The sequence below is a fragment of the Berghia stephanieae genome, chromosome 5 (assembly GCF_034508935.2).
Source record: "Berghia stephanieae isolate SIO BIC M18660-M18661 chromosome 5, UCSD_Bste_1.3, whole genome shotgun sequence".
NCBI classification, from domain to species: domain Eukaryota; kingdom Metazoa; phylum Mollusca; class Gastropoda; order Nudibranchia; family Aeolidiidae; genus Berghia; species Berghia stephanieae.
The window spans coordinates 47,186,280-47,211,652 of NC_088364.1; the positions used below are offsets into that span (position 1 = coordinate 47,186,280).

At 35.3% G+C, this 25,373-nt stretch overlaps 1 protein-coding gene across 1 annotated transcript; it reads right to left on the reverse strand.

Annotated features, from left to right (window-relative positions):
- Positions 1 to 5,416: 5,416 nt before the first annotated feature.
- On the reverse strand, positions 5,417 to 24,339 carry LOC144973049 (putative ATP-dependent RNA helicase DDX47). The gene is made up of 13 exons (XM_078915016.1): positions 23,916 to 24,339; positions 21,358 to 21,451; positions 20,150 to 20,338; positions 19,434 to 19,505; positions 16,644 to 16,714; positions 16,138 to 16,185; positions 14,582 to 14,653; positions 14,146 to 14,262; positions 9,511 to 9,657; positions 8,930 to 9,006; positions 8,184 to 8,315; positions 7,442 to 7,571; positions 5,417 to 5,647 (listed from the first exon to the last, which is right to left on the reverse strand). Exons 1-13 carry the CDS (start codon positions 24,156 to 24,158, stop codon positions 5,522 to 5,524), a joined length of 1,518 nt encoding a protein of 505 aa, XP_078771142.1. The 5' UTR covers positions 24,159 to 24,339; the 3' UTR covers positions 5,417 to 5,521.
- Positions 24,340 to 25,373: the final 1,034 nt, after the last annotated feature.

Sequence of the window (25,373 nt, forward strand, 5' to 3'; positions counted from 1 at the left end):
TCACTTTCTCACTCACCTCCGGCATCATTGGTTGTCTGTCAGTGTTATCTAATATTTATTATGAAAGGGAGGCGATAATTCAAATTAATCTATTGATAAGAAAATTAGGGGAAAGGGGCGCGGAGAGAGAGGGAGGAGGAACGAACAATAAATACGACGATAAACTGAGCGGGCGTGGCTATGACCATTTTATCAATCGTACGTGGTCTCTAATCGTCGTTGCGCATCCTTACCTCTGTAATATTAACTCACTCAATCCTAGAGATTTTTGCTACTTTTCAAAATTGATAAAAATGTATTAAAAGTGAGCATGTACATAGTTTTATTCAACTACTACTAACATGTAAAATCTAAAAACATTAGCTTTGATACAACGCCTATAATTTGTCTCAGAAAAAAATGTAATAAATAGGCATGGGGTAAAAGTAACCCGGGTAAACTACAAATATAGTCGTGTTAGGATTGAGTGAGTTAAAAAGAAGACCCCATAAAAAGCGGGGGTGTCGTGTCGTTTGCAGACAAAGTACTGTTGCAGACGAGGCAGACAAGGTGAAGAAGAGTCAACATGAAGTCATACTTCCTCTATCATTTCTACGTACACTTAGCCTACTGGCATTCGTTTTTTTTTTTTTTGGTTACGATGTCTTCGAAGCACACATGTTATCAATGTTCATGATTCATCATGACCTTTCTTCACCCACAGCCTAGGTCGGTGTACATATTTATAGGTCTGATATTCTGAACGCTTGAATAATAAACATTGCTGTAATGGACAATATGGTTTGAGAGAATGTATTTTCGTTACAACAATGAGCCCATTATAACGTTATCACACCTGCAAATAAGTACACGTCGCCGATGGTGAATTACTTTAGCAACAGTCACAAACTGGCATCACAGTAAGCGCCTATTCACAAACGGATAAATATTTGTAATATCATTACATTGTTTACTATTAAAAACAAAATAAAATAACCCAACCCCCCCCCCCCCCAATAAAAAACAAAAAAAAAAAAAACAAATTAAATTTAAAAATGAACAAATAGCGAAAGAAACTCGTACAAAATTGTGCCCAGTACGATTTGCAATTATGGCCTAGTAAAGTGAAGGACGTTGTAAGAGGGTCCAGTTTAAAAAAAAATATTGAGATTCAAATTAACAAAAAAACAAACAAACAAAAACAAACCATTATACGAGAGAGAGAGAGAGAGAGAGAGAGAGAGAGAGAGAGAGAGAGAGAGAGAGAGAGAGAGAGAGAGAGAGAGAGAGAGAGAGAGAGAGAGAGAGTTTTCTAAGTTGATCCCAGCAGCTCGATCTTAAGGCAACCTATCTCAAATGCACGCTGGCCGCTGGTAATTATGCAATCCCCGTTAAAGGAATTCTAAGATGATTACTCAGAAGCTTCTTTTAAGACAACTATATTAAGACATATTTTATTAGAAAATATTTGATAGATTAAAACCAGTTTCCGTTAGTTTTTTATTCTTTGTATGAATGTCTTGTTTTTTTGTATGATATTGATATGTAATTGTAGCATTGATTATTGTTTTGAAAAGGCGCCTTGAGCTGTTGGTACATTGGAATAGGCGAGGTATAAATTACTTATAATTTTACTATTATAAAACTATACAGAGGGAGAGGTTACTGGGGCAAAAAACACATATTCTCTCTCACAGAAAAACACACCCACCCACATTCCCTATTTTCCAGCCTCGACAAAAGAAGGATACTACTTCACTCAAGAGCAAGGTCAAAAAGTTTGGGAGAATTGGACAATATATGAGAGAGATAAATCTCCACCCCTAACCTCCCCCCCCCCCACCCCAAAAAACAAAACGTAATCTGGACACGGGGTTGATCAAAAACGTTTTAATGTCAGAGGTTAGTAAATATTGTTTTTGAGAGGCTTACCTTCGTAACAGAAGCATCCCCCCGCCCACCCTCTCTATAAAATTGTGCATTAACACAACAAAACCAACAAAAACGGTTTGCGCAGTTCTATGATTTCACAGCAGTTTTCACAGTCTTAGTCATGGTTTAAACCATTCACGCTAGCATTAACTTTTTCCAGAGTTAGTAAAAAGATGGTTGATTGTTCTTTTACCGGGATAAATGTATTTCATTGTTGTTGGGTTTAAAGGTAAATGCGTCATTTTAACACCAAAAAGAAGATGAGAGAGCAGTCAAAAGAGTTTAACAAGCCAAAGAAAGACATGTAACAAAGAAGACAAGTTCATCAGAGAAGAGAAGTAGATTCAAGAGCAATAAATAGTTGTAGTTCGTCTAGTCTGAAACCACCTGAAACTGAAAGTCCTACAATGAAACTGCCATAGAAAATCGATTAAATAGTTACACCAGAGGTAAGAAACAGACATCAAAGAACTTAATAATGACAAAATACATAGATAGTTCGAAGTTGACGTCACTCTGGTCTTTGTAATTAGTTTTTGCCATTCGCGTTTATGAGTACTTCTCACTAAACTGACTATAAAAGTTCATGGTTACACATGGTTTTGTGTGTTGGCCCGTTATACTTCCGGATGGCAATGTTGTGAACTTCTTAGCCAAGCGCATACTATCAATACAGGAGAGATGAATTACATGGGGAAAATTACATTAGTTAATTATAACTAATACCACTGGCCAAGAAAAATAGGCCAACTGGTAGAATCGTCGTTCAGGAAAACATCTCTTGGTACACAAAAAGCAATGACATGATTTCATGTTTTATATTTGGTATGGCCTTTGTATATTCTATAGATTTATTTAATATGTGTTCTATTTGCCTTGTGAAAATTGTGTAGTGTTTTATCAATTTTAGTAGAATAGTAGCGGTTTTTATCACGCATCTTATAATTTCTTGTTTCCTTGCCATTTACTAGAAAATTAACAATTTATTCAATTGCATGCGTGAACTTAAAATTAAATCTCCAACACTCCAACCAGGCCCAATAAGAAAAAACAATAGATAATCCTGAGCTGCTAAAAGAGTTTTTTTGTTTTTGTTTGTTTGTTTGTTGCTTTAGGTCTCTTCCAACACAATTGAGGTTATATGAGAGACCGCTGAAACAAAAAAACAAGCAATCTAACAAAAATAATACAAATGTAAATCAAAATCATAACCTAAAGATATCATAAGCTAAATTATAAATAACCAAGAACAAACAGGCAGAAGATTTACAGAAAAAAAAATATCCCCTGTCAAAAATACAATCACAAACCAAAGAAGCAGGATAGGCTAGTAAAGTGAAGAAGAAACGATATCACTATCGGATCGTACACCCATGCGAACATCATAGGTATATGATTCAAGGGTGATGCTCCCATCCAACCACCCGCTGCTAAAAGAGTAAAAAGTAAAGGAAAATCTTTGGTCACAAATGCTTACACAAAGCTTCATTTTACCTCAATTCTGATTGACAAACTGGAAGAATAAGAAATCATGAATCAGTGCTGATGGTGACAAAACTAAAAAAGGAAGAACATTTTACCCTGTCTTTACTGCACTAACCCCCACTTTTAGAGCAATTAGGATGATAAACCATCATTGATACTCTGACTAACTTATGGAAAGTGGGAAACTGCATTAATTTGTTCCATCACACATCAAGTCCCTCACTGCCAGTACATTTGATTGGGGGGAAATGTAATTTTTTTTGAAAAAGAAGGAAATTCCAAAATCGCGGATCCGAGAAATAAAGCCTTGGCAATTCCCATGTCAGTGGTGACAACAGCGAATGTAAAGGCAGCAGCTTCTAATGGTCTCACACTACATTATGATGTTCAATCCAAGTGGCAAACTCATTACTGCATTTGTGTAAAGTCGTGAAGTCGTCCTTCAGCCACATCACAGTGGAACATTCAACCTGATTCTCTGCGCAGTGCTGCCGACTCTAGACCATGAAAATGTGTACGAGTACAATGGAGGGCCAAAATGAGCAAGATTTTGAAAAAATGAGTACAGTTCTGCAAAAACGATAATTTGCCCTTCTAAATCTGATGATGGGCAATTAGACCATCCTAGCAATATTATAATCAATGTTTAACTTCATGAATAAGCCAACTATTCATACACTACATAAATAGAATAAACTTTCAGAATCCATGTATAAATTTGATACGACCCAGCCAGATATTATATTGAACTCCCTATATGAACATCTGGGTCAGATTAAGTGCTAAAGTACAATGTTGGACAGATTCTACACCTTAGTTTGTTTACAGACACTCAATGCCTCTTCTGGGCTGGTTGTTTGGCAACATCTCTCCCAGTTTCGAGAAGACTACATCCATGCCCCCTAGTGGGACTGAGTTTTTCTAGCTCGACTTCCATCTTATATGTGCAACCCGGCTGGAGTCAGGGTTGCTGGGACTTGTTTCGGCTCACACTAGGGGCACTATCCATTATTCATCAGTGATGGGCTACTCCAGTTACTCTCTCTATTTTGTTAAGCCAGGTAATATCTCCCACTGGACATCAGGTGGCTGGATTAATGCCATTATTGGGAGCCACTGTTTAGGTTTTCAGGGTGTCCAGCAAATATTTCCCCTTAAATTTACTATCTGGAAAAACAATTTACTACCTAGGAATTTGAAAGAAAAATGCCTGCGCGCCAACTGCCAATTACTGGGCTTTAACCAATATATATATATATAAAGTCACATCCAAAAATCAATAAAAGTAGGCTAATAAGTAATCAATATTAAATCATCCAACAATTCAAACTTATGATTATCTTAACTCAATGTACATATATATCCTGGTTTAAACATCATGTTTCCTGCTTCACAATCACAATAGGGAAGTATTTAGGAGTAATAGAGTAATAAATGTTTCTGCTTCACAATCACAATAGGGGAAGTGTTTAGGAGTAGTAATAGTGTAATAATTGTTTTAAAATCCAAAATGATAAACTAGTACAATGTTTTTTAATCCAATCTTGCACCTACAGAGAGTCTAGCTCATGCTGCAGGGTCTTCAATGAGGCCTCCATTGTAGCTAGATCTTGTTTTTTGGCCTTGGCATCTTTTCTTAAAGCATTGCTTTGCACTAAGAGCTCATGGCTTTGCTTGGTCCCTCCCTTCTGCTCAGCCTCATCAACAACCGTTTTGTATTAAGGCGAAATGAGATCCAAAAAAAAATCCACCCGGTTAATTTCCTACCTGCAAAACTCCAGACAGGACTCAGGAAAAAACAAATTTCATTCCAAAACAAGCACTCAAAGCCGCTTGAAATGAAAAGATATGGACCATTCCCTCACCCCCCCCCCCCCAAAAAAAAAACATAAACCAAAAAAAAAAAAAACAACAAATAAACCACCCCATAATGAATAAATAAGTTATATGCAAATTTTACATGCAACAAAGATATCTAACAGTAACAGCACAATACAGAAAATAGATGAACCAATCACACTTTTCAAGAATTTCATATATCAGATTTATTACTTAAACATAAAAAAAAAAAAACCAAAAACAAACACCCCCCTCCCCATTTACAATGTCTTTACAAATGTACTGGTTAGTATTTATTTGACTTCTTTCTAAATTTTTTCCTCATTCCTGATGACTCCTCAGAGTCATTACCATATTGTGTCATTTTCCTTTTTTTCTTTTCAATTCGCATTTCTTCCTCACTTTTCATTGTCTGAAACATAAAAGATAAAATTTTCACCCTCATTACTTATCGAGGTAGATATGCAAAATAATGAATGGTTTTATATCACCATAGTTCAAGATAATAAATGAAAAGAGTAAGATGTAGTAAATATGAACAACAAAAACAAAATTATGAACTAGATTTGTTACTCAGGATAAAAATGTATAAAAATATGAGGCCAGCTGAGAAAACCCGGGAAGATGCGGCAAGCTTCGATTCGAGATATGAACCAAAATCGAAGATAAAGTATTTCCCATAGCAACAAATTTTAATCAGAAAAAAAAAAGTCATAACTTGGGTTCTAATAGACATAGACAGAAAATTTAAAATGGTAAATGATCAGAAAAACGTGGACTACACCACTGCACACATAACTCAATTTATGAAATTTGTGCAAATTTCCAGGTTTTCTCAGCCAGCCACACAAATTAAAGATGTTTTTTTTTCAGGAATTTCTTTTGGAAGGGTGTGTGAAGGGGGGAAATGCACAGTTCATGCATTGTTAACATTTTGTTTCAATATGCAGAAAAGTTAAAGTCATTGGCTTCAGATAATTCCAATTAAGGAAGACATATATGAGACATTTACAAAAGGTCAATTTTTACACCAAAAGGAATTGAGTGATTCAAAAAAGTATAGATGTGATCAAGCTTTCTTGCATTTTTTTGGGGTTAAATAATGACAAAATCTATTCCCAAAAAAAAAAAAAAAAAAAAAAAAAAAAAAGATTGGGGATCAACATTGCTCAATGCTAAATTTTTATCATGGAGCACAGAATTACTGGCAAATCTAAAAATTATAAAACTATTTTTCACAGATTGACATACAAAGTAACTTGCAAAATTTTCTTTAAATAATTTAATTAATTATTACACGTTGATTCCAATTGCAATTTAGAATATCTGCTAGGATGTAATCAAGAGTCCAAAATTTGACTTTGGCCTTCGGATCTGCCATCATTTCGTGCCCTTCTACTGGATATATCAAAGCCGATGACTCAAAAGATTTGTATATATATGCAAATAAGTGCACGTCGATCTATGTTAATTTCCATAATACAATAGTGAAATAAAAATAGATGAGTGCCTGTTAGTAAAAGCCTTTATTTCTCTGAAAATACTGTAATTTCTCCATTTGTTTCACTACATCAGTTGCCAATGTCATTAACATATAAAGAATTACCGCTCTTATTTTCTAAAATAAAATATGAAAAGTAGGGTGATATAAAATTAAAAATGATATTTAAATTTCAAAAATAAAAATCTTAATCAAAATGTTACTGCCTTGTCAACTTGCCAAATTTATTTGCACGCATCTAGCTACAGACTGTATTACTGGACCTATTTTGATTGTCGATGACTCAAAAGATTTGTCTCGATCTAGGTATGTTAATTTTCACAATACAGTAGTACAATACGTAAAAATAGATGACTGCCTGTTTGTAATAGCCTATATTTTTTTCTAAATATTGCAGGTTTTCCACTAGTGACCAAAAAACAAAAAAACTTGAATGATTGACACTAAAGATGCACGCCTGGTCAAGTCTTGAGACTTCTCAAAAGATTCTCCCCAAAAGAATCTGCTAAAATGGTAATAAAATATTTATGACTAACCATAAGTCAATTTACATAATGGTTTAATGGCCGTATAATGAGCAGGTTGGATGTTTGAAAATCAGATATTAAATGAATGAAAACTGAAGAACAAAAAAACTTATTGCACGTTAAAAATCCCAACATATTTGATTTTGCATTTTTTACAGAAGAAATTAAAGGTACTTACAATCTTTGTGTAACGTTGAGCTTCATTAACTCTTTCCATAAACTGCATCACCTCTGCTTCTTCCGTTTTATAAAGTGGCAGCTGCTTTTTGATGAGCTCTTCAATTCTTTTGTACAACTCAATGTCATATCTGAAAATACATAGTACATGAAATGAGATTCATAATAACGAACCGTATATGTAACCTGAAGAGTAAAAATCAACACAAATTCAGCCCAATGATTTGGTTCTCAAAATTGTTGACATAAATATATAGAAAATTTTCCTTTTCTTTCCATGGACCGAAAAATAAATCAGAGCCACAATCGGGATGTTCTACAGTAAAAAAATCCAAAAAAAACTTAATATATTAAAAACTCATGTACATTTATAAAAATTGAGTGTGTCTTTAAAGGATAAGGTCGCTAACGTGAACATAATATAAGAATGCCAAAATATTGCTGTATGAGGGAGGCAATGGAAGGAGGAGGTGAGAAGGATCACAGAATACAGCCACCTGACAAACTTTGACTTCAACCTGACTGACTCGACCAGCATTTCAGCCTCAGCAACCTTCTCAATTTTTGTGCAGTGGAATCCACCTTTCTGCCTGATTGATGCCATCTCTCTGATGGATGGCGTTAAGCAGAAGTTGATATTTGACAACCTTTATAGATAGTTCTTGGGTGTTATTGGCAATGAGGTGACTGCGTGTCCTTTGTATTTGGGTCCTAGTTGGTGACAAAAAATGACATAGACTTACTGTGTAACAAATGTAATGGCTCTTCCAGACCTCCCAGCTCTTGCTGTCCTACCGACTCGATGGATGTAGTCCTTGGTGTGGGTGGGAATGTCAAAGTTGATGACAACATCAACATGGGGCATATCAAGACCTCTGAAGAAAGGAATATAAATAAACTTGAAAAAAAGAACACAACAAAACAATTCAGCTATTATACAGCGCAATATCACTAATATGTACTCAAAGCATTTTAGAGGACAGGGCATGATGACTATAAGACAATATAACAACTTCTTTTGTACAGGGACAGTGCTGTTACAAAGCAAATATTCATTTTACACATGAGCACTGGGAATGTGAGTAAACAGCCTTCTAAAAGGACTCGATTTTGCACTAACTACAGCAGGACTCGAAAAAGGAACTTACAGGTCCTAAGGCAAATGTCATACCACAAGATCACAAAGAGGCAATAAGAAACACCTATTAAATTGCATTTAAAATCAAAGAACTACTGTGGTTAGAAGGCCTAGCATGGGTTAACTCATATTCAATAGGAAAATCAAATAAACAGAATGTAAATGTAAAATTGTCACAAAACCACAAAAACTTCAACATAACAAAATAGAAACATACCCAGCCTTACTTAATCTAATCAAAGAGACACACAAAAATAAATAATTTGATTAAAAAACAGATTTAAAGAAGCAAAAAGAAAGATGACGACAACTACAAAAGGATAAAGTGAATTAAAAAACAAGATCAATCACCTGCTTGCAACATCTGTGGCGATTAGTATGGAACTCTGTTGGCTCTTGAATTTATTGAGGGATCCAAGTCTTTTATCCTTGAGAAATATCATATCATGATAAACGGTCAATGATTTTGTAGAAGATAACATAGAAGGAAAAAAGTTGACAACACTCATCTCTCTGTTATTGTTTTTAGACAGCCATTTCTATTTTACAGTCTATCAATCAGACTATAAACGCTCAAGGTTACACATAGTTTTGTGTGATGGTAAGTTATTTCTGGCTGGCGAATGTTGTGAGTAATTTACCTAAAATCATAACATCAATTGGTTTTGTCATTGAACATTCTATAAATAACCCAATAGAAAAATGTAACTAACTTTACTTTTTGTGGTAGGTATAAACCTTTTTATCTAATATCACATACAGACATTTATAAAGCTAACAAAATATCTACAGTATCTGGAACAAAGGAGAGAGAGAGAGAGAGAGAGAGAGAGAGAGAGAGAGAGAGAGAGAGAGAGAGAGAGAGAGAGAGAGAGAGAGAGAGAGAGAGAGAGAGAGAGAGAGAGAGAGAGAGAGAGATAAGGGACAGTTACCTGTGTCATTGCTCCGAAGATGGGTATGGCACCAAAACCAAGATTCCTTAACATCAAAGAAAGACGATTTACTGTGTTACACGTGCTACAAAACACCATAAAGGAATTACCAGCCAGTTCATTAAGAATGTACACCAAATACACATCCTGTTGAATAAAAAAAAAATGTTGTTACAGTGAAGCAACTGGATGGGAGGGGTAAGGTACTTGACTCTGGCTGTCTTTTTTTTTTTAGTCATCTATAGTGATCAGGGATCACAGTGAAAATTTGTTCCAACCCCTGAACTTTAGTGGTTGATCGGGTAAGCATCCTCAGAAACGCAACCCAGTCCCAAGAACATTTTAAATCATTAAAATACAATTTTTATCATAAACAGAAGCATGAAAATTTCACCTACCTGTTACTGCCAGTCTGTGAAATTGTGTAATCTCCTCCTCAGCCCCCCTCCCCAACCTCCTGTCCAAGGACAGGACTTACTTCACTGATTTAAATTTTTTACTGTATTTTGCAGCTACGTTATCGTGGTGAACACTGAGCTGAGATTTGTGGGCTCTCTTCATAGCTGTAGTTCTAATAGCAGCAGTGGTGACATTGGTTTTCCTGGACTGTTCTGCTTTTCTCATCACCTCTTGTCTGAGTTCCTTTGCCCTCTGGTTGAGTTTTCTTTCACTTTCATAACAGGTGAAGGCAGTCTTCATGTTTCTGCATAAAATAGGGTTGATTGGATCTGTCTTTGGATTTTGCCTTCTGAAGAAATTGAGCGCAGATGTGTTGTTGGCCTTCAATTCATATCTAATTGTCTGGATCGCACTTAGCATTGGAATAGACATCCTGTTTGTCTGTTTATTTAAAATCCTTGACATTTCTGAAAATGTTGATTCAACCAGAGGGCCATGAAAAACAGTGAAAGCAGCCAATGTCACTTTGGACAGTGTGGGGTACTTGGAGCATATCAATTCTTGAGCCCACCATTTGTCTACTCTGTCCAAAGTTGGGGTAAGGTTTTGTCATTGACATAGGCTCTAACTTCATCCTTATAAGTTGTTTTCTCAGTATCTGTCAAGAGGTGGTCCAATTTTCCGCCAAGGGTATTGAGGTTTGTCATGACAACCCAGTGATTAGTCAGCTCGGGGTCCATTGCTGAAAAGGCCACCAGAGTGCTGTTCTGTGTTGGCAATTTTTGAAGCATGAGCTGAGCAGCTATCATATAGCCCTGTATAACTTTGTCCATGAACTGTGATGATGCTTCCATTTTAGAGTGTCCAATGTAAATGTCACTGTGTGGTAGGTGAGATGATGTATCCATGACTTTGTCTGTGGTGAAGTTTGTGTAGTTGTTTAGGTATGTGTTCTGGTTTCATGAAGCAGCATACAAATTTTCTTATACACTCCATCTGCATGTCATGCAGCTTGTGGGCCATAGGGGCCTTTGTTTGGAATGTGCAAACATATTCCTTAAAAATGCTAAGCACAGAAGAAAAAATTTGAAGCTGTAGCTTAGTATCCTGTGATGTAAAGAACAGAGCCTCTGATATAGTCTCTTTTCTTTGTTTGCCCTCCTTTGAACCCTTCTTCTGTGAAAGCAGCTGCATTATTTCGTACAGCCTCTTTCTCTGCGAGGCCTCGACACTGTGGGACTCCAGAACTGCTTTCATCATAGGTCTGTACAGGTCCCTATCACTTTCAGTAAGGAAGGAAAAATAGAAAATAAGATAAGCATCCATCAGGTTGATTGTCTCAAGGGCTCTGTCATAGCAGGAGAGCCATCGTGTTCCTGAGCACATCTGGGGCATGGTGTAAGGGACACTTAACAAGGAGCAGATTTCTGACAGATAAAGTTTATACTCAGAGCACCACTTGAAGTCTGTGAAAAGGGCATTGAACAATTTCTCTAACTTTCCATTGAAGGAGAGGCAAAACTGTTTGGCTATAATTTGCATGTGATGACATGAGTCACCGTCAATGTCAAGCAAGTGGGGGGCTTTGTCGTCACGGATTCTTTTTTCCACACCAGATATGCGGCCTCTCATAGCAGCACAAGAGTCACTAAATACTGCAGATGAAGCACCTAATTTTAATCCAGACAGAGCCTGTGGATCTGTACTACATGCTTTGGCCAAGTCGACGATAACAGGGGCATGGGACAAGGGAATTGAATTTTCTGCCATAACAGCTAAAATCATAGCCTCCATGGATGCCATTCTGTCAGCAAGTGGCACCCTTGGTGCTGGTTTAGGCTCCGCTGGAACTGAAGGCTGTTGCTCCTGGACTGGGTTGACGTTGACAGGGGATGGTTTTGATAATGTTTTGAAAATAGGAAATAGATTCTTTTTTTTGTTGAGAAGAAGGTTGCACAAAACTACCAAGACCATAATTTGACTGTCTGATTTTTAACTGGGTGACATGGCTCTCTGTCTTCAAATGATCTTTAAGAGTACTCAAACCCTTACTTTTGTAGGTAAGGAGTGAATGACACCACTCACAACTGGCTTTTCCGCTGACGTTGATTTTCACGATACTGTCACCAATTTTAACTTTACAGTCCACTACACCTACTTTAACATGCACTTCTTCCTCCAGCCATTGAAATTTAAATTTATTCTTACAGTCCTTGTCTATTTCCTTTACTGTTGCCTCTTCAGCTTTTGTGAGTACTGGATAACTGCTAGAGGCCATTTTACAAGATATAATCTAATTAACTTAGGTTTAGATAGAAAAAAAATAGGAAATAGATTCTTTTTTTGTTGAGAAGAAGGTTGCACAAAACTACCAAGACCATAATTTGACTGTCTGATTTTTAACTGGGTGACATGGCTCTGTCTTCAAATGATCTTTAAGAGTACTCAAACCCCTTACCTTTGTAGGTAAGGAGTGAATGACACCACTCACAACTGGCTTTTCCGCTGACGTTGATTTTCACGATACTGTCACCAATTTTAACTTTACAGTCCACTACACCTACTTTAACATGCACTTCTTCCTCCAGCCATTGAAATTTAAATTTATTCTTACAGTCCTTGTCTATTTCCTTTACTGTTGCCTCTTCAGCTTTTGTGAGTACTGGATAACTGCTAGAGGCCATTTTACAAGATATAATCTAATTAACTTAGGTTTAGATAGAAAAAAAAATTGATCGGGACCTTACCACCACACGCGAGTCTCAGATCTAAGTCTAAGTTCACAAACTAACTACACAGTTCATAAAGCATTACTTAGCTCAGCTCAGGTTACCACTTCTATCCCGTCAAACAAATAGATACAGAAGATTCTAGGCAGATTAAGATCATGAAATGGAATTTGTATGCCGTGACTGGAACAACAGTTTAGATCCACAAGGAAAGACAACGCGGAGCACAAGGTTTACAGTTTACAGTCGTTCGCGCGAACTGGAAATGAATCTAAATATTTTATCTATCTAGCTACCTCCAACAAAAGAAGAGCGCACTCGTGACTTCCATTGTTTTCTCGATTCGCATTTTTCACGAGATAAAAAAAAAAAAAATTTAATTTAAAAATTCAATTTCCGCGCTTCGTGATTCACAATCCGCGACATCGGTGTCACCCGCGGAGCGGATTTTCGAAAAATTTTACAACCGCGGAATTTCGCGGATCCGCGGAAAACTGTGATCCCTGAGTGATGGTTTAAACTGCGGCAGGGTATCTTGAAAATAATGCATGTCAATTCTTGAAATGACACAGCCAGCCACTGCTTGCATGAAAATTCATTGGTCCAAGCTGGACTACAATTATTTTCAGTTCATCTATTGCAATAGATGTTGGTGCGTCAGTTGCACAGCTTTAACATCAGCATTCGCTGGCAGTCACTAATTTTTTTTCTTCTGTGGTACAAACCCAGGTCTTGATAATTGTGGTCAAGATGTTATAGGGAAACTAGTTCCATAGTAGAGGCAAAGTAAGACAAAATGCTAGCTTAGGTGAACACTTGTCCTATGCGAAGCATCAGGTAAGCTAGCTTTTTGCCTGGTTTGCCTCACCTACAGAACACACCTCCATCAACAAGACTGGAGTGAACTGGATTAGATGACTAATCAAGAGTTTTCAATGGCAATGAGTACAGGATGTCTTCGACTGAAAAGCAAGCATTTTCATTGGACCAGAAACTGCACATTGACTGTTGATTTGAAGCAGGTGATAACACTATATCAATGTTGTTATACAGGGATTTTACTAAAGTGTACGTCGTTACAGTGAGTTGTTTCTTTTCATTACTAATAATATATTGTGAAAAAATCAGAACTAGGACACTTTGCTGCTATAGAGAAGATGTCGTTATAAGGGGACTGCACTACACTTTCCATCAAATCTAACAGACTGAGCTACCTTATCACTGCTGGGTGGACAGGAGAAAGAGAAAAAATAATCTTCAATGGGATCAAAACCAGTCCCTTTGCTTGAGAAACGAATGCTCTATCGGCTGAACTAACCAGGACCACCCCTCACCCCTTGATCACGTTTGCTAAGAAAATGGATTCATTTGTAATAAAAGCATCTCTGTAAGAAAAATCTGTTAACAGAAGGAGTGAACGGACAGTTTAATTCCATGAAATGTCACAACGGTCCCAATTGGTTTTGAAAAATAAGACAAATTACTGAAACATAATCAGTAATCTTACCTTAAATTTGATGGGGATGAACAAGTAATTTTGAACCAAGGTGTCCACTGTTTTATATTTGTTGTTAATTTCCACTTTGACAGGATTATTCAACGAGGCACGCTGCAATTTCTGGACCTATATTTTTTTAAATAAAACAAATATCGTATGGTAATTTCATGGGATCTGTAACTTACAAAAAAAAAAATTATTTCATCTGAAGAGAGGACAAAAAAAAAATTTAAAAAAAATTTAAACAAAAGTAAATCAATAAAATAAATTATAAATTGAAGTAACAAAATAATGAATACATTTTCTAAAAGCATGAAGAAGGAAATTAAAAAATAGCTGAGTACCTGGAAATGAAAGATGGAGTCAAACATTTTGAAAGTCAGATTCATTAAAAAAAAACAAGATTGCTTAGTATTTCTTCTTACAAAATGTCTTTCATACAAACCTTTCTCGTCATGGTAGCAGAAAACATCAATGTCCTTCTATCTTTAGGGATGACCTGAATTATCTTGTCAAGCTGAAGAGGAAATTAGATAAATGGGCGTTATAAAGGGTAAACAAAAAAGTGAAAGGAAAAAGCCTGAATTTTAAAATTGTGCATCTACCTAAATCATGGCTTGTACTTGTATCGAGCAAATACAATCCATGTAAAAATAAACATTAATGTTATTTTAAATTAATAAAAGGCTCAAGCTACTGGTCAGTCCTGATCCATAACTCCATATTAGCGGAGTGGCTGTTGGTCAGAACTGAGAGGTGGACGGGTGAACACTTTTCATCTAAATCTTTAAAATTTAAAAAAATATTTTAATTGACATCAGAATTGCAAGCAGCGAAAAAATCCGAAAAACAAAAACAAATAAATATATCACTACCTACCATCGTTGCTGACTTAAAAATATTTGGATGCGAAATCTTAGGAAAAAGACGAGTCAAATTAGGATTAACAATAACAGACTTAACATCATGATTAAAACGTCATTTTGGCCAGGAAATATGTCTACGAGTTGTTTGGCGCTAATGCACTTATTTGACACATTGCGATAATGTAACTGTTATTCCAGGTCATTTCAACATACTAAAAAATAATTATTTACCGCATCTGGTACTTGAAAGGGCTTTTCAAAACGAAAAAATAAGAAAAGAAGGAAAAGCTTAAAAATGAAAACAGACATTATCAGCAGATATTTATCAATTTGAACGAAAAAGGGGAAAAATTAAATAAAATAAAAATCGAAACTTTCACAAAATAAGAACTACTAGAGAGATAAATTTAAGAAATTTCAAAGCATTCTAAATCATATCTAAACACGATTTTAATTTTGTCCAATTTCTAATCAAAGTAATACCTCTTTGTTGTTAACAAACTATTTAAGAGAACCGCTATCTTGTTTTGGTTCTGAATAAAATTCTACAGCAATTCCTGCAAATATTATGCAAAAACTGGTACATTTCAAACCCATCTTGTTTAATAAGATTAATTTCAGTTGCAATGAATAGAATTCATTGGTATATCAGGTCAATACAGCCTTTCGCAATTGCTGACCATTTAAAGATTTAGTCGGCAAACTTCAGCATCCCAAGATTTTAATCATACAGGAGCAAGCATTCTTAAATTAGCAATAAACCCCCCCCCCCCCCCCAAAAAAAAAATGACTAATAATCCTGCATAAACAATACAATATGAAAAACATAACAGATGATTCTGCACCAGTAGAAAAAAATATGGAAGAGGTCAAAATATTATGATGAAACAAAAAAAAAAAACCCAAAATAAAACAGACCATGAAACCAGCGCTCAGTACTGACTAATAGCCAATCTGCACGACGGGGCTATCGGTCAGTATTGACCAATGGCAACCAGTGCCTGTAGGTCAGTACGTAAATATAAATTGATAGTTTTACTTATTTAAATTAAAATGAGAGACAATGCAAAATACAGCACTCAGAGGCAAACCTATTTCAAAGTTCATCAACCCTCACGAAAACATGACTACTTACATCCTCTCCAAAGTCCATACTGAGGATCCTGTCAGCTTCATCCATCACCTGATCAAGATAATGACGAAGATAATAATAATCTTAGTATCAGCAAAGGGAGAAAAACAAAACAAATTATGGAAAAATTTAATTGGCCAATCACAAATCTTCCTACATTTTTTTTGGTAATAATGGCTAATGGCAACATTGCATGATTATAGAGTTAAAATGACACTAATTATTATCTTTACATTTACAACCAATTGAGATCCAATAGCTTGTTCATAAAAAATTTAAAACATCATATAATTCATTCTAAATCTTTTTTCATATAACATACTGCTGGTAGAATAATTGCATTGTTGCAACACCATATTTTCTTTTCTTTTTAAAAAAAATATTGTATAAACTCAAGATGTCAGAATTACTAGTCAGGCCAAAAGATGACTGCATTAAAGAAAAAAAAAAGTATAAAATGTAAGGTACATGCAGGACCAAAGATTATAGAACTTAAAACAAAATCTTACCAAGAATTTCACAGCCTTCAAATGAAAGCCTTTTGTATTTTCCAAGTGATCAACCAAACGACCAGGAGTAGCTGAAATGTATTCAAATAAACAGTGCATAATTCTTTCATATACTAGTTTATTATTATCAACCTCCCGTTTACAACAAAAAATTGCAATAACTTTAAATATTTGGTTCAAACTAACAGAATTGTTACAGTACCGCTCAATAAAATTAGTCAGAAAAAAAAAAGCTTTGTGCAACAACATTAATATTCAGGACTCTGAAAAGTTAATTAATTTTCCTACTGCAGAGGAATCACTAATCTATGATTTAGTAAATTATCAAAATTTCAAGTAGGCAGGTCTAGTTATAAAATATCCAGGAAACACAAAAGCATTGCTTTCCATTTGAGTCATCTCCCTCTTCCATTCTACATAAGCAAGGATTTTTTTCTATTCCTTCCATTCTTCTATGCAACACAATATAATAAAATCACCACATTCCATAGGATGGTGTTTGGATAGTAATAAAGGCAGTTGAAAAGCACATTGGACAAGTATTTAAATAAGACAAAAATATTAAAAAATAGATGAATAAAAAACAAACAACCCCCCCCCCCCAACCAAACAAAACCTGCTAGCCAACTAGATGCAATATTCGCAGGATAATTTATGCCTGAGACAGCGTACGATACATCCATTCTAGATGTCAAGATACTTCCAGTATTCAAGTTCTTCAAACCCTCGACGGCTCACATATGACAGACACAGAAGGAAAATGCAATATATTGAACAAACAGTACGAAAGTGTGTTTACTATAGAAAACCCCTCATGGGTAAAAGCAATATACAATCTAAGCCAACATAACCACATGCAGAATACAAAAGCAGCTGCAACAACTAACTCCATCCAAGGCAGCAGGGCCAGACCTCATACCAACTAGAAAACTTAAAGAATGTGCTGATGAAATAGCCCCGTTCCTATGTACCACTTTCCAAGAATCCATGAACAAAGGAACAGTGCCTACTGACTGGAAGCATGCCCTTATAACCCCAATCTATAAAAAGGGCAAATGAAATGTAGCTTCAATTTGTATCTCTAACTTCAGTCGTTTGCAAGATATTAGAACACATTACATTCCATTCTATCATGATACATTTCAACACACACATAACATACTAGTCGACCACCAGCATAGCTTCAGGAAAAAAGCAGTCAAGCAAGACACAATTAATCAATACAATCGAAGAAATTGCAAGATCACTAGACAACAAAAAACAAATTGATCTCCTGGTACTAGACTTCTAAAAAGCGTTTGACACCGTATCACACAAACTCGAGCAAAGCAGAACTAGGCTTTCCCACCGAGTACCAGCGTTTTGAATGCTTGAGTAAGAATGTGATAAATCTCTGCTCTGATCAATTACTGTCAATGTCAACCTAGGATGGGTGAAAGGGGTTTGAATGAAACTGCATTACCAAAGGAGTTCAGTTTGTGTTTGTATGTTGACTAGTGAGAAACGTTAGCCACTAGCTCAACTCATAGTTTTATACAACCTTCATTATGTGCTTACTTTCTACTGTGTGTGTCGTCAGAAATAAATATTCCATATAATTACATACAATTATGTGCTTACTTTCTACTGTGTGTGTCGTCAGAAATAAATATTCCATATAATTACATACAATCGGTTTTAATTCATTCAAAGTTTCAATGTTGTGCTAACCAAGAACCCAACCACAACACCACATACTGTAACTGAACAATTGCAGTGATGGGCCCGTGGGGCCTTTTGCAAATACAAGCCATTGAAGATTAATGTAAAGCAACTCTCAAGTTCACACATATGGGTATTAGTATAAATTTGTTGGATATCTATTTGTGCTGTAGTCAAAAGAGTTAACCTGAATGCATTACAGTATGATACTTACCAAAAAAATTTTTTATTCTCTATTGTCTTCTGGCACTTTTCTATTCACTTCATATCTTGTTGTTACCAACATAAGTGCCTGCTCCACTCACTTTTCTGAATTAAAAATTCACCCCATACACCACACCGGAGCATACTCAATGTCTCAATCGTTTCTATGTTATATGTTTGTGTTGAGAATATTGGCTATTAAGCTTAACTGCTGGTCAAAATTATTCGCGATGGTGGTGTACGAACGAATCGGCGGTCTCAAGAAGTGGGTGAGAGAGGGATCTAGTAATGACTTTGAGTTTGAAACGAATATTTTTATGTGTTCGTGGATAGCTCACACGGTAGAGCCACGCTCTCACCTGCCAGGCGGAGTTGTCGTACCAATAAGGTCGCAGGTTCAAACCCCACCACCGCCGCGAAAAATTTTTTATTCTCTATTGTCTTCTGGCACTTTTCTATTCACTTCATATCTTGTTGTTACCAACATAAGTGCCTGCTCCACTCACTTTTCTGAATTAAAAATTCACCCCATACACCGGAGCATACTCAATGTCTCAATCGTTTCTATGTTATATGTTTGTGTTGAGAATATTGGCTATTAAGCTTAACTGCTGGTCAAAATTATTCGCGATGGTGGTGTACGAACGAATCGGCGGTCTCAAGAAGTGGGTGAGAGAGGGATCTAGTAATGACTTTGAGTTTGAAACGAATATTTTTATGTGTTCGTGGATAGCTCACACGGTAGAGCCACGCTCTCACCTGCCAGGCGGAGTTGTCGTACCAATAAGGTCGCAGGTTCAAACCCCACCACCGCCGCGAAAAATTTTTTATTCTCTATTGTCTTCTGGCACTTTTCTATTCACTTCATATCTTGTTGATACTTACCAACGATAACATGGGGCTTCTTTGCTAGCATCAGAGCTTGGTCATACATGTCGAGGCCTCCGACAATAACAGCTTAAAAATAAAAAAGAGTAAGGAAATAATCGTACTGCAGTAATAATAACAAAACAGCATACATACCTCCTTCCTATGAAAAATGCATGCCAGATATTTATAATAATAAACAAGATTTTATCCCTTTTCATACAGTAATTATTGTTTGGAATTTTCTATCCATGAAAGGGACAGGATCAAAGGTTCAAAAATTGCTTGATAGATACTTTGAACATAAAACTGAAGATGCCTGAGAGTTTGCAAAATTTTGAAAAATTAGCAACAGTGAGAAGTGACTCAGTTTTCTGACCTTTAACCCTGAAATTCATTGTACCTTCTACTTCAAGAAAACTTGTTAACTTTTCACCATTCCAAGTGGCAAAATTTATGAAGCAAACTTAATCTAAATCCTTAAATTTATACCATTAAAAACAACGTTAAACATTATGAATAGAAAAAAAAAAGAACATATTATATATGGTTATGAATTTCAACACTCGTTAACTATCCATAAAAGACCCAATTAGCTTGCTCAACAAATCTCTATGAATACAAATAACTCTGCAGTCTGCAGTCTATGAAAATAAACACGGACATTTATAAATAAAAGCTTTCACAAACAGAATGACCCATTAAAACAATTCAAATAAGTCTGTATACTCTACCGCATTTCAGTCCTATTGTGGACCCGAGAGCAGAAAATTGTTCAGATATTTGGTATGCAAGTTCTCTTGTTGGAGTAAGGACAACAGCAAAAAACCTTTGAGGTTTATCTAAAAGTGCTTGAATTATGGGAAGTGCAAATGCTGCTGTTTTCCCTGACCCTGTTTCAGCCAAACCAACGACATCTTGACCTAGAGAAAAGTTTGAAACAATAATTTGATTTAAAGTGGCCCATATAGACCAAAACCTTTATACAGAAAATATAATGAAAATGTGAAAATGATGTAATCTTCACCTTTAATCAAACTTCAAAATAAATAGATAACCTGGTACTTTTTCTTCTGGTTTTCCAACAGAATGGAGAAATTAAATTAATTATTTGTAATTCTCAAGTCAAAAACAATATGAAATTACTTGTTTTTGTTTCAGTTATTATTCAGATAATGTTGGTGATTGGTTTCTGTTAAAAGAACATAAATTTTTCCGGTGTTTAGCTAGAACAGTGTTGACTCCAATCCAAGTTTTTTTTATTGGGGGGGGGGGGGGGGGGGGAGAGTCGGCATAAAATTTCCCTTTTCAAAAATATTATTGTGCAGAATTAAAATGCAACAATATAAACGGTATCATTTGAAAGAACAACACAAACAGGTTTGTTTGCTTTTTAAACTATTTTATTATCACAAAAATTTTGAACATGGCCAATTTTTAATAAAACATGCATAAACCTCATAAGTCAGTGAGTTAAGTTACATTATTACCCTGAATAATCATCCTTGTCTGATTTCAAAATCTTATCAAAACAATTTATAAATTGTCCATTTGTTAGGACAAAAAAAAAAAAAGGCAAATCAGAAATTGTAAGCAAAGTTTAAAGGAAATTACAATTTGGATGATTAAAGCTCATTTTTTAATACTTTGACCTCACCCTAATCTTTTAGTTTTAGGGTATAACTGTGCTATATTTAAAGCTCTCAGGGAGAACCTTTGCTAAAATTTAAAAAACAAAAACAAAAAAAAACCCAGAAAATTTTCTTGTAAAGAGCATATATGAAAGATATGAAAATATGTTGTGCAAAGCTTATCTTCACCAAATGGTATCACCATAAAAACACAGAAAAGGATACGAATCTTCTAGTACTGATCAACCCCAAAGTAGAAATATTTACCAAAAAAAAACAACAAAAAGTAAAGGTGAATTAATATACCGTACCTGCTAAAACTAAAGGTATTGCTTCTTTCTGGATCTTTGATGGCCTTTTCCACTGCAACCTTTCACATGCCTCACATAGTACATCAACAACACCCTGAATTTGAAAAAAAACAAAAACAAAAAAAAAACAACTTTAATAAGGTTACTGAACTTAATGGAATGTTGATGAGCATCCAAATTGGTGGGTACCTTAGGAGAATTATAATCCCCTGCTAAATCACCTCCAAAATGCAGAACATCCCAAATTCTAGAATTAAGTCAATATAATATCTACTGTTATATCTTCTGCAATAGTTTAACTATATTTTTATTCATTCTTCTTGTTATTGATGGATTTTGCTCTCGAGCAAAACTTCCAAATATTTAATTGAAGCTCTTCATGATATGGAGATTCCTTGTTTAGTATCAAGTTTCAAAGTTTATTTTAGGCAGTTTGTAAATAAACAAGAATCAAATGAATAGCCTTTTTCTGTGGATAATGATAATGTTGATGTTTTTCACATTATACTATGAGCCGTGTATGCTTATGATTTACTTAATCATCAACAGATTTCAACAACTTCAGTAGTCTATACAGTGCAACATGTACCCCTTGTCCTTGCTCGGACAAAATAGCTAAGAAGAAGAATACATGAATCTTGTACAAACAAAATAGAGAAATGTATAAATTTCGGATATTGAGATTGGTTCGAGGAATGCAGGGGGAATGAGGAATAAGAAGATGAGGCATGCGCGCTGCAATGTAATTGTAAGTTTTGAACCAACATTAGCCATATGGATATAATTTTCATAGTCTTTTTTTAAAAGTAACTTAATAATTCAAAGAGGCAGCAGAGGCTGAAGATATGTTTTGTTTTTCCTCCATCACAACCAGTCTGGTCTTTAATCTTTTTGATTATTGTTCTTTTAGAATAATTAAATCTAGAGAGGTATCGCTAAAAACACTATCAGATAAATGTCACAGTGATTGTGATATTTTAAAAGAAAAAAAATAAATTGAAATCAAAAATACCAACTTAACCCTGTGATAGACCTGCCAACCTCCTTACCAGACAATATGGGTCCTGTGAATAGGGATTTTGCGAACAAAACTAGGATATTTTTTTCAACACTAAATAATTGTGTCTTATGAAAAAATAAATATAAATTTAACTTATAGCCATCAAATTCAAAACATGAAGAATCCCATGTACTATTTACAAGCTGCAACAATGAGACAATATATTAATTCTGCAGGGAGTCAAAGGTGGCATTGCTTATCTTTTTCAAAAGAGTGAATCATATTTCAAGTCGACTGAGAAACAATTTTAGTCTCGTACAAGAATGTACACTTTCATCATCAGCAATGATATTAGGGTTTCGGTTGACATTGATGAACTAAATTCAGTATATCATATACACTACCCAATACTGCATCCATAAATCGGGACTTTAGACCCGAACTAGGTACAGAGGGATTTGACCTTAAAAGAAATCCTGAAATGATCCTGGTTTTACCAGGATGATTGGCAAGTCTGATGTGAGTAAGCTGTCTTTGAGAGCGCCCTCTTAGGATATTTATTCACAAATTATAATTATAAGTAAAAATCTTGTTTTTTGTTTTAAAAAGCTTTGTAAATATCACGCACCTCCAACTACCCATCCCCCTAAAAAAAAAGGCAGAAGAGAGATTGCAAGTTATCGGCCGCCCAACAGAAAAATCCATTTAGTGATATTTTTCTATTTTTTTACTAATATTTTAAAATTTTTGCTAGGGACTAGAGAGACCACGATTTTGGTCTTCCAAAGTAAAGCTGTATCTTTTGCAAAGACTTCAGAGGTTAGATCAATGGACCATCAATATATAACTGTTTCTTTATGTTGTGGATTGGAGTTGTCTTGTTTTATTTTTGATCTTTATTTATTGCTTTATTTTTGTTATTTTAGGCTGTATAATAATGGCATGCCACCCCCCCCCCCCCCTCCCACCCAAAAAAAAAAATAAAAGAGAGAAAAGACAGAAGAGAGATTGTAAGTTGTAAGTTATCAGGCGTCCAACACAAAAATTCTTTTCATGTTCGTATTTTTCTTTGCTTATTCTTCAATTTTCTCTTACTCTTAGTTTCAACAATTCAATTACTCTTCTGGGGAAGGGGGAGAGGCAGGGTAATATTACTACAAAGCCTTTAAAAAAAAAGCAAAAAACAAAATAAGAACAGCAACAAAAACAAAGAAGTAAATAAATAAATAGAAGAAAAAATCTCGCCTCTTCAACACAAAGAAACAATTCCATGAATGAAAATATGATTTTACGCTGACAAGCAAAAATCTTGGTCTTCCTAGCCAAAACTGCTAGGGAGACCAAAATCTAGAGTCTCTACCAGACTTATAATTTTAAAATATCAGATGAACAGCAAACTTAATTTATATGGTGTCTAAGCGCCACTGAACTTTTGGATGAGGTGACATTCTATATTTCTGTTTATATAATCACCTGTACTCTGTACCTTTTAATTTTAACAATACAAAGAAAGGTTTTATTTAAAAAAATATAAATTTAGAAAAAGAAAAAAAGTTACCAAATCTTTAAACGTTGTCTCCTTATCTTCGTCAACAACTACTGTATCTGTGTCTCCAACAGGTTCTTCTTTCTCATCATTTTCTGAAACTGCTGGTTTTGAATCTGTCGAAACAGTCTCCATATCTGTGACTTCATCAGCCTCGATTGTTTTCCTCTTCTTTTTCTTCGCTTTCTTTTTGTCAGTCACAATTTTATTTTTGATTACATCAACAATAGCAGTCTTTGCATCGTCGTCACCCATTATTGCCTGTCTAAATGTGTGAAATACAGATATTCTTTTTAACAATGAATGATTCTTAATAATGGATGATTTAAGTATACATGAATCAGTTATTTATTAAGACTGTCACTGTCACTGTCACCGAACATCATCAGTCATCACGTTTTCACACTCAGTGCAACAACAGAAGCACCAAATCATATCTCCTTCTAAAGAAAGCACTTCCGGTTCGGAAAATATTCAAAACATTCCACGCAAAAAAAAAAATTAAAAAATAAGCTATTCCTAAAAATAAAGGGGGGGGGGGAGTTTTCCTTACAGAATTTCAAAGATATTTTGAGTAGAAAATGAATTAAAAATAACACATCACATTGGTCATCTTAATGACTGTGTAAAATTCAAAACACATGGGATGGAAGAAACGCGTTTTCATATGTTGTGACACCGAAGCCAAAAATTGCCAACAACCGGTCGATCTTCGCCTTAGTATTTAGTGATACCATATTGGACATCTGCTTCTTCAAAGTTGGCTCCTAAATGTCATTTTGGTTCGCATTTTTTTGGAAGCTGTTTCAGCAGTCCTGTCCACAGACTACTAGTGTGATCTGTGCTCCTGTCCCCTGAATAAGAAACGCTGTAACCGTATTTTCCGTATGATAAAACGCACCGTACTCAAACCGCGCGACCCGTTAATGTGATAAATACACCTGAGTACGGTGAGACGATGCAAGTAAAGAATGTTTTCCAATGATTCAACCATACATCGCTCAGAGCTGGACTCGAACCCAGGAGCTTTGGTGTCATACCACAGACCAAACGCCATTTAATCCTACATAAGCCGCTCCGAGGTATAAGCCGCATCTTCTTTTATTCAACTAAGGCGTAACATATTATAGGACCAAACGGTAGTTCAATAGGGACTGATGTGTGATTTCAGTCATCATTTATCGCCTACAATGTCATGAAGCCTAAACACGTGGCTGACACGTACAAAGAAAAATACAAGCATTAGTGATGTGTGATGTATGTCAATTAAACATCTGATTTGGATTTGGAATAACGGGTTAGGCTGGAGGATGAAGATTATGCTATTACCTTTGAAATACTAATTGTGTGTGTGTGTGTGTATTGTGTGTGTGTGTGTGTGTGTGTGTGTGTGTGTGTGTGCATATTTTATTTTTAAAGCGTAAGTGATTTTGGCTATTTTTCATATATTGTAACTTTATAACTGGCCGG

Coding starts and splice junctions, on each gene's coding strand:
- LOC144973049 (XM_078915016.1), bottom strand. CDS start 24,158: ATGGGTGACGACGATGCAAAGACTGCTATTGTTGATGTAATCAAAAAT. Junction 19,506..20,149: donor CACAATAGGACTGAAATGCG/GTAGAGTATACA, acceptor TTTATTTTTAAG/CTGTTATTGTCGGAGGCCTC. Junction 14,654..16,137: donor GTATGGACTTTGGAGAGGAT/GTAAGTAGTCAT, acceptor TTTCCTCTTCAG/CTTGACAAGATAATTCAGGT.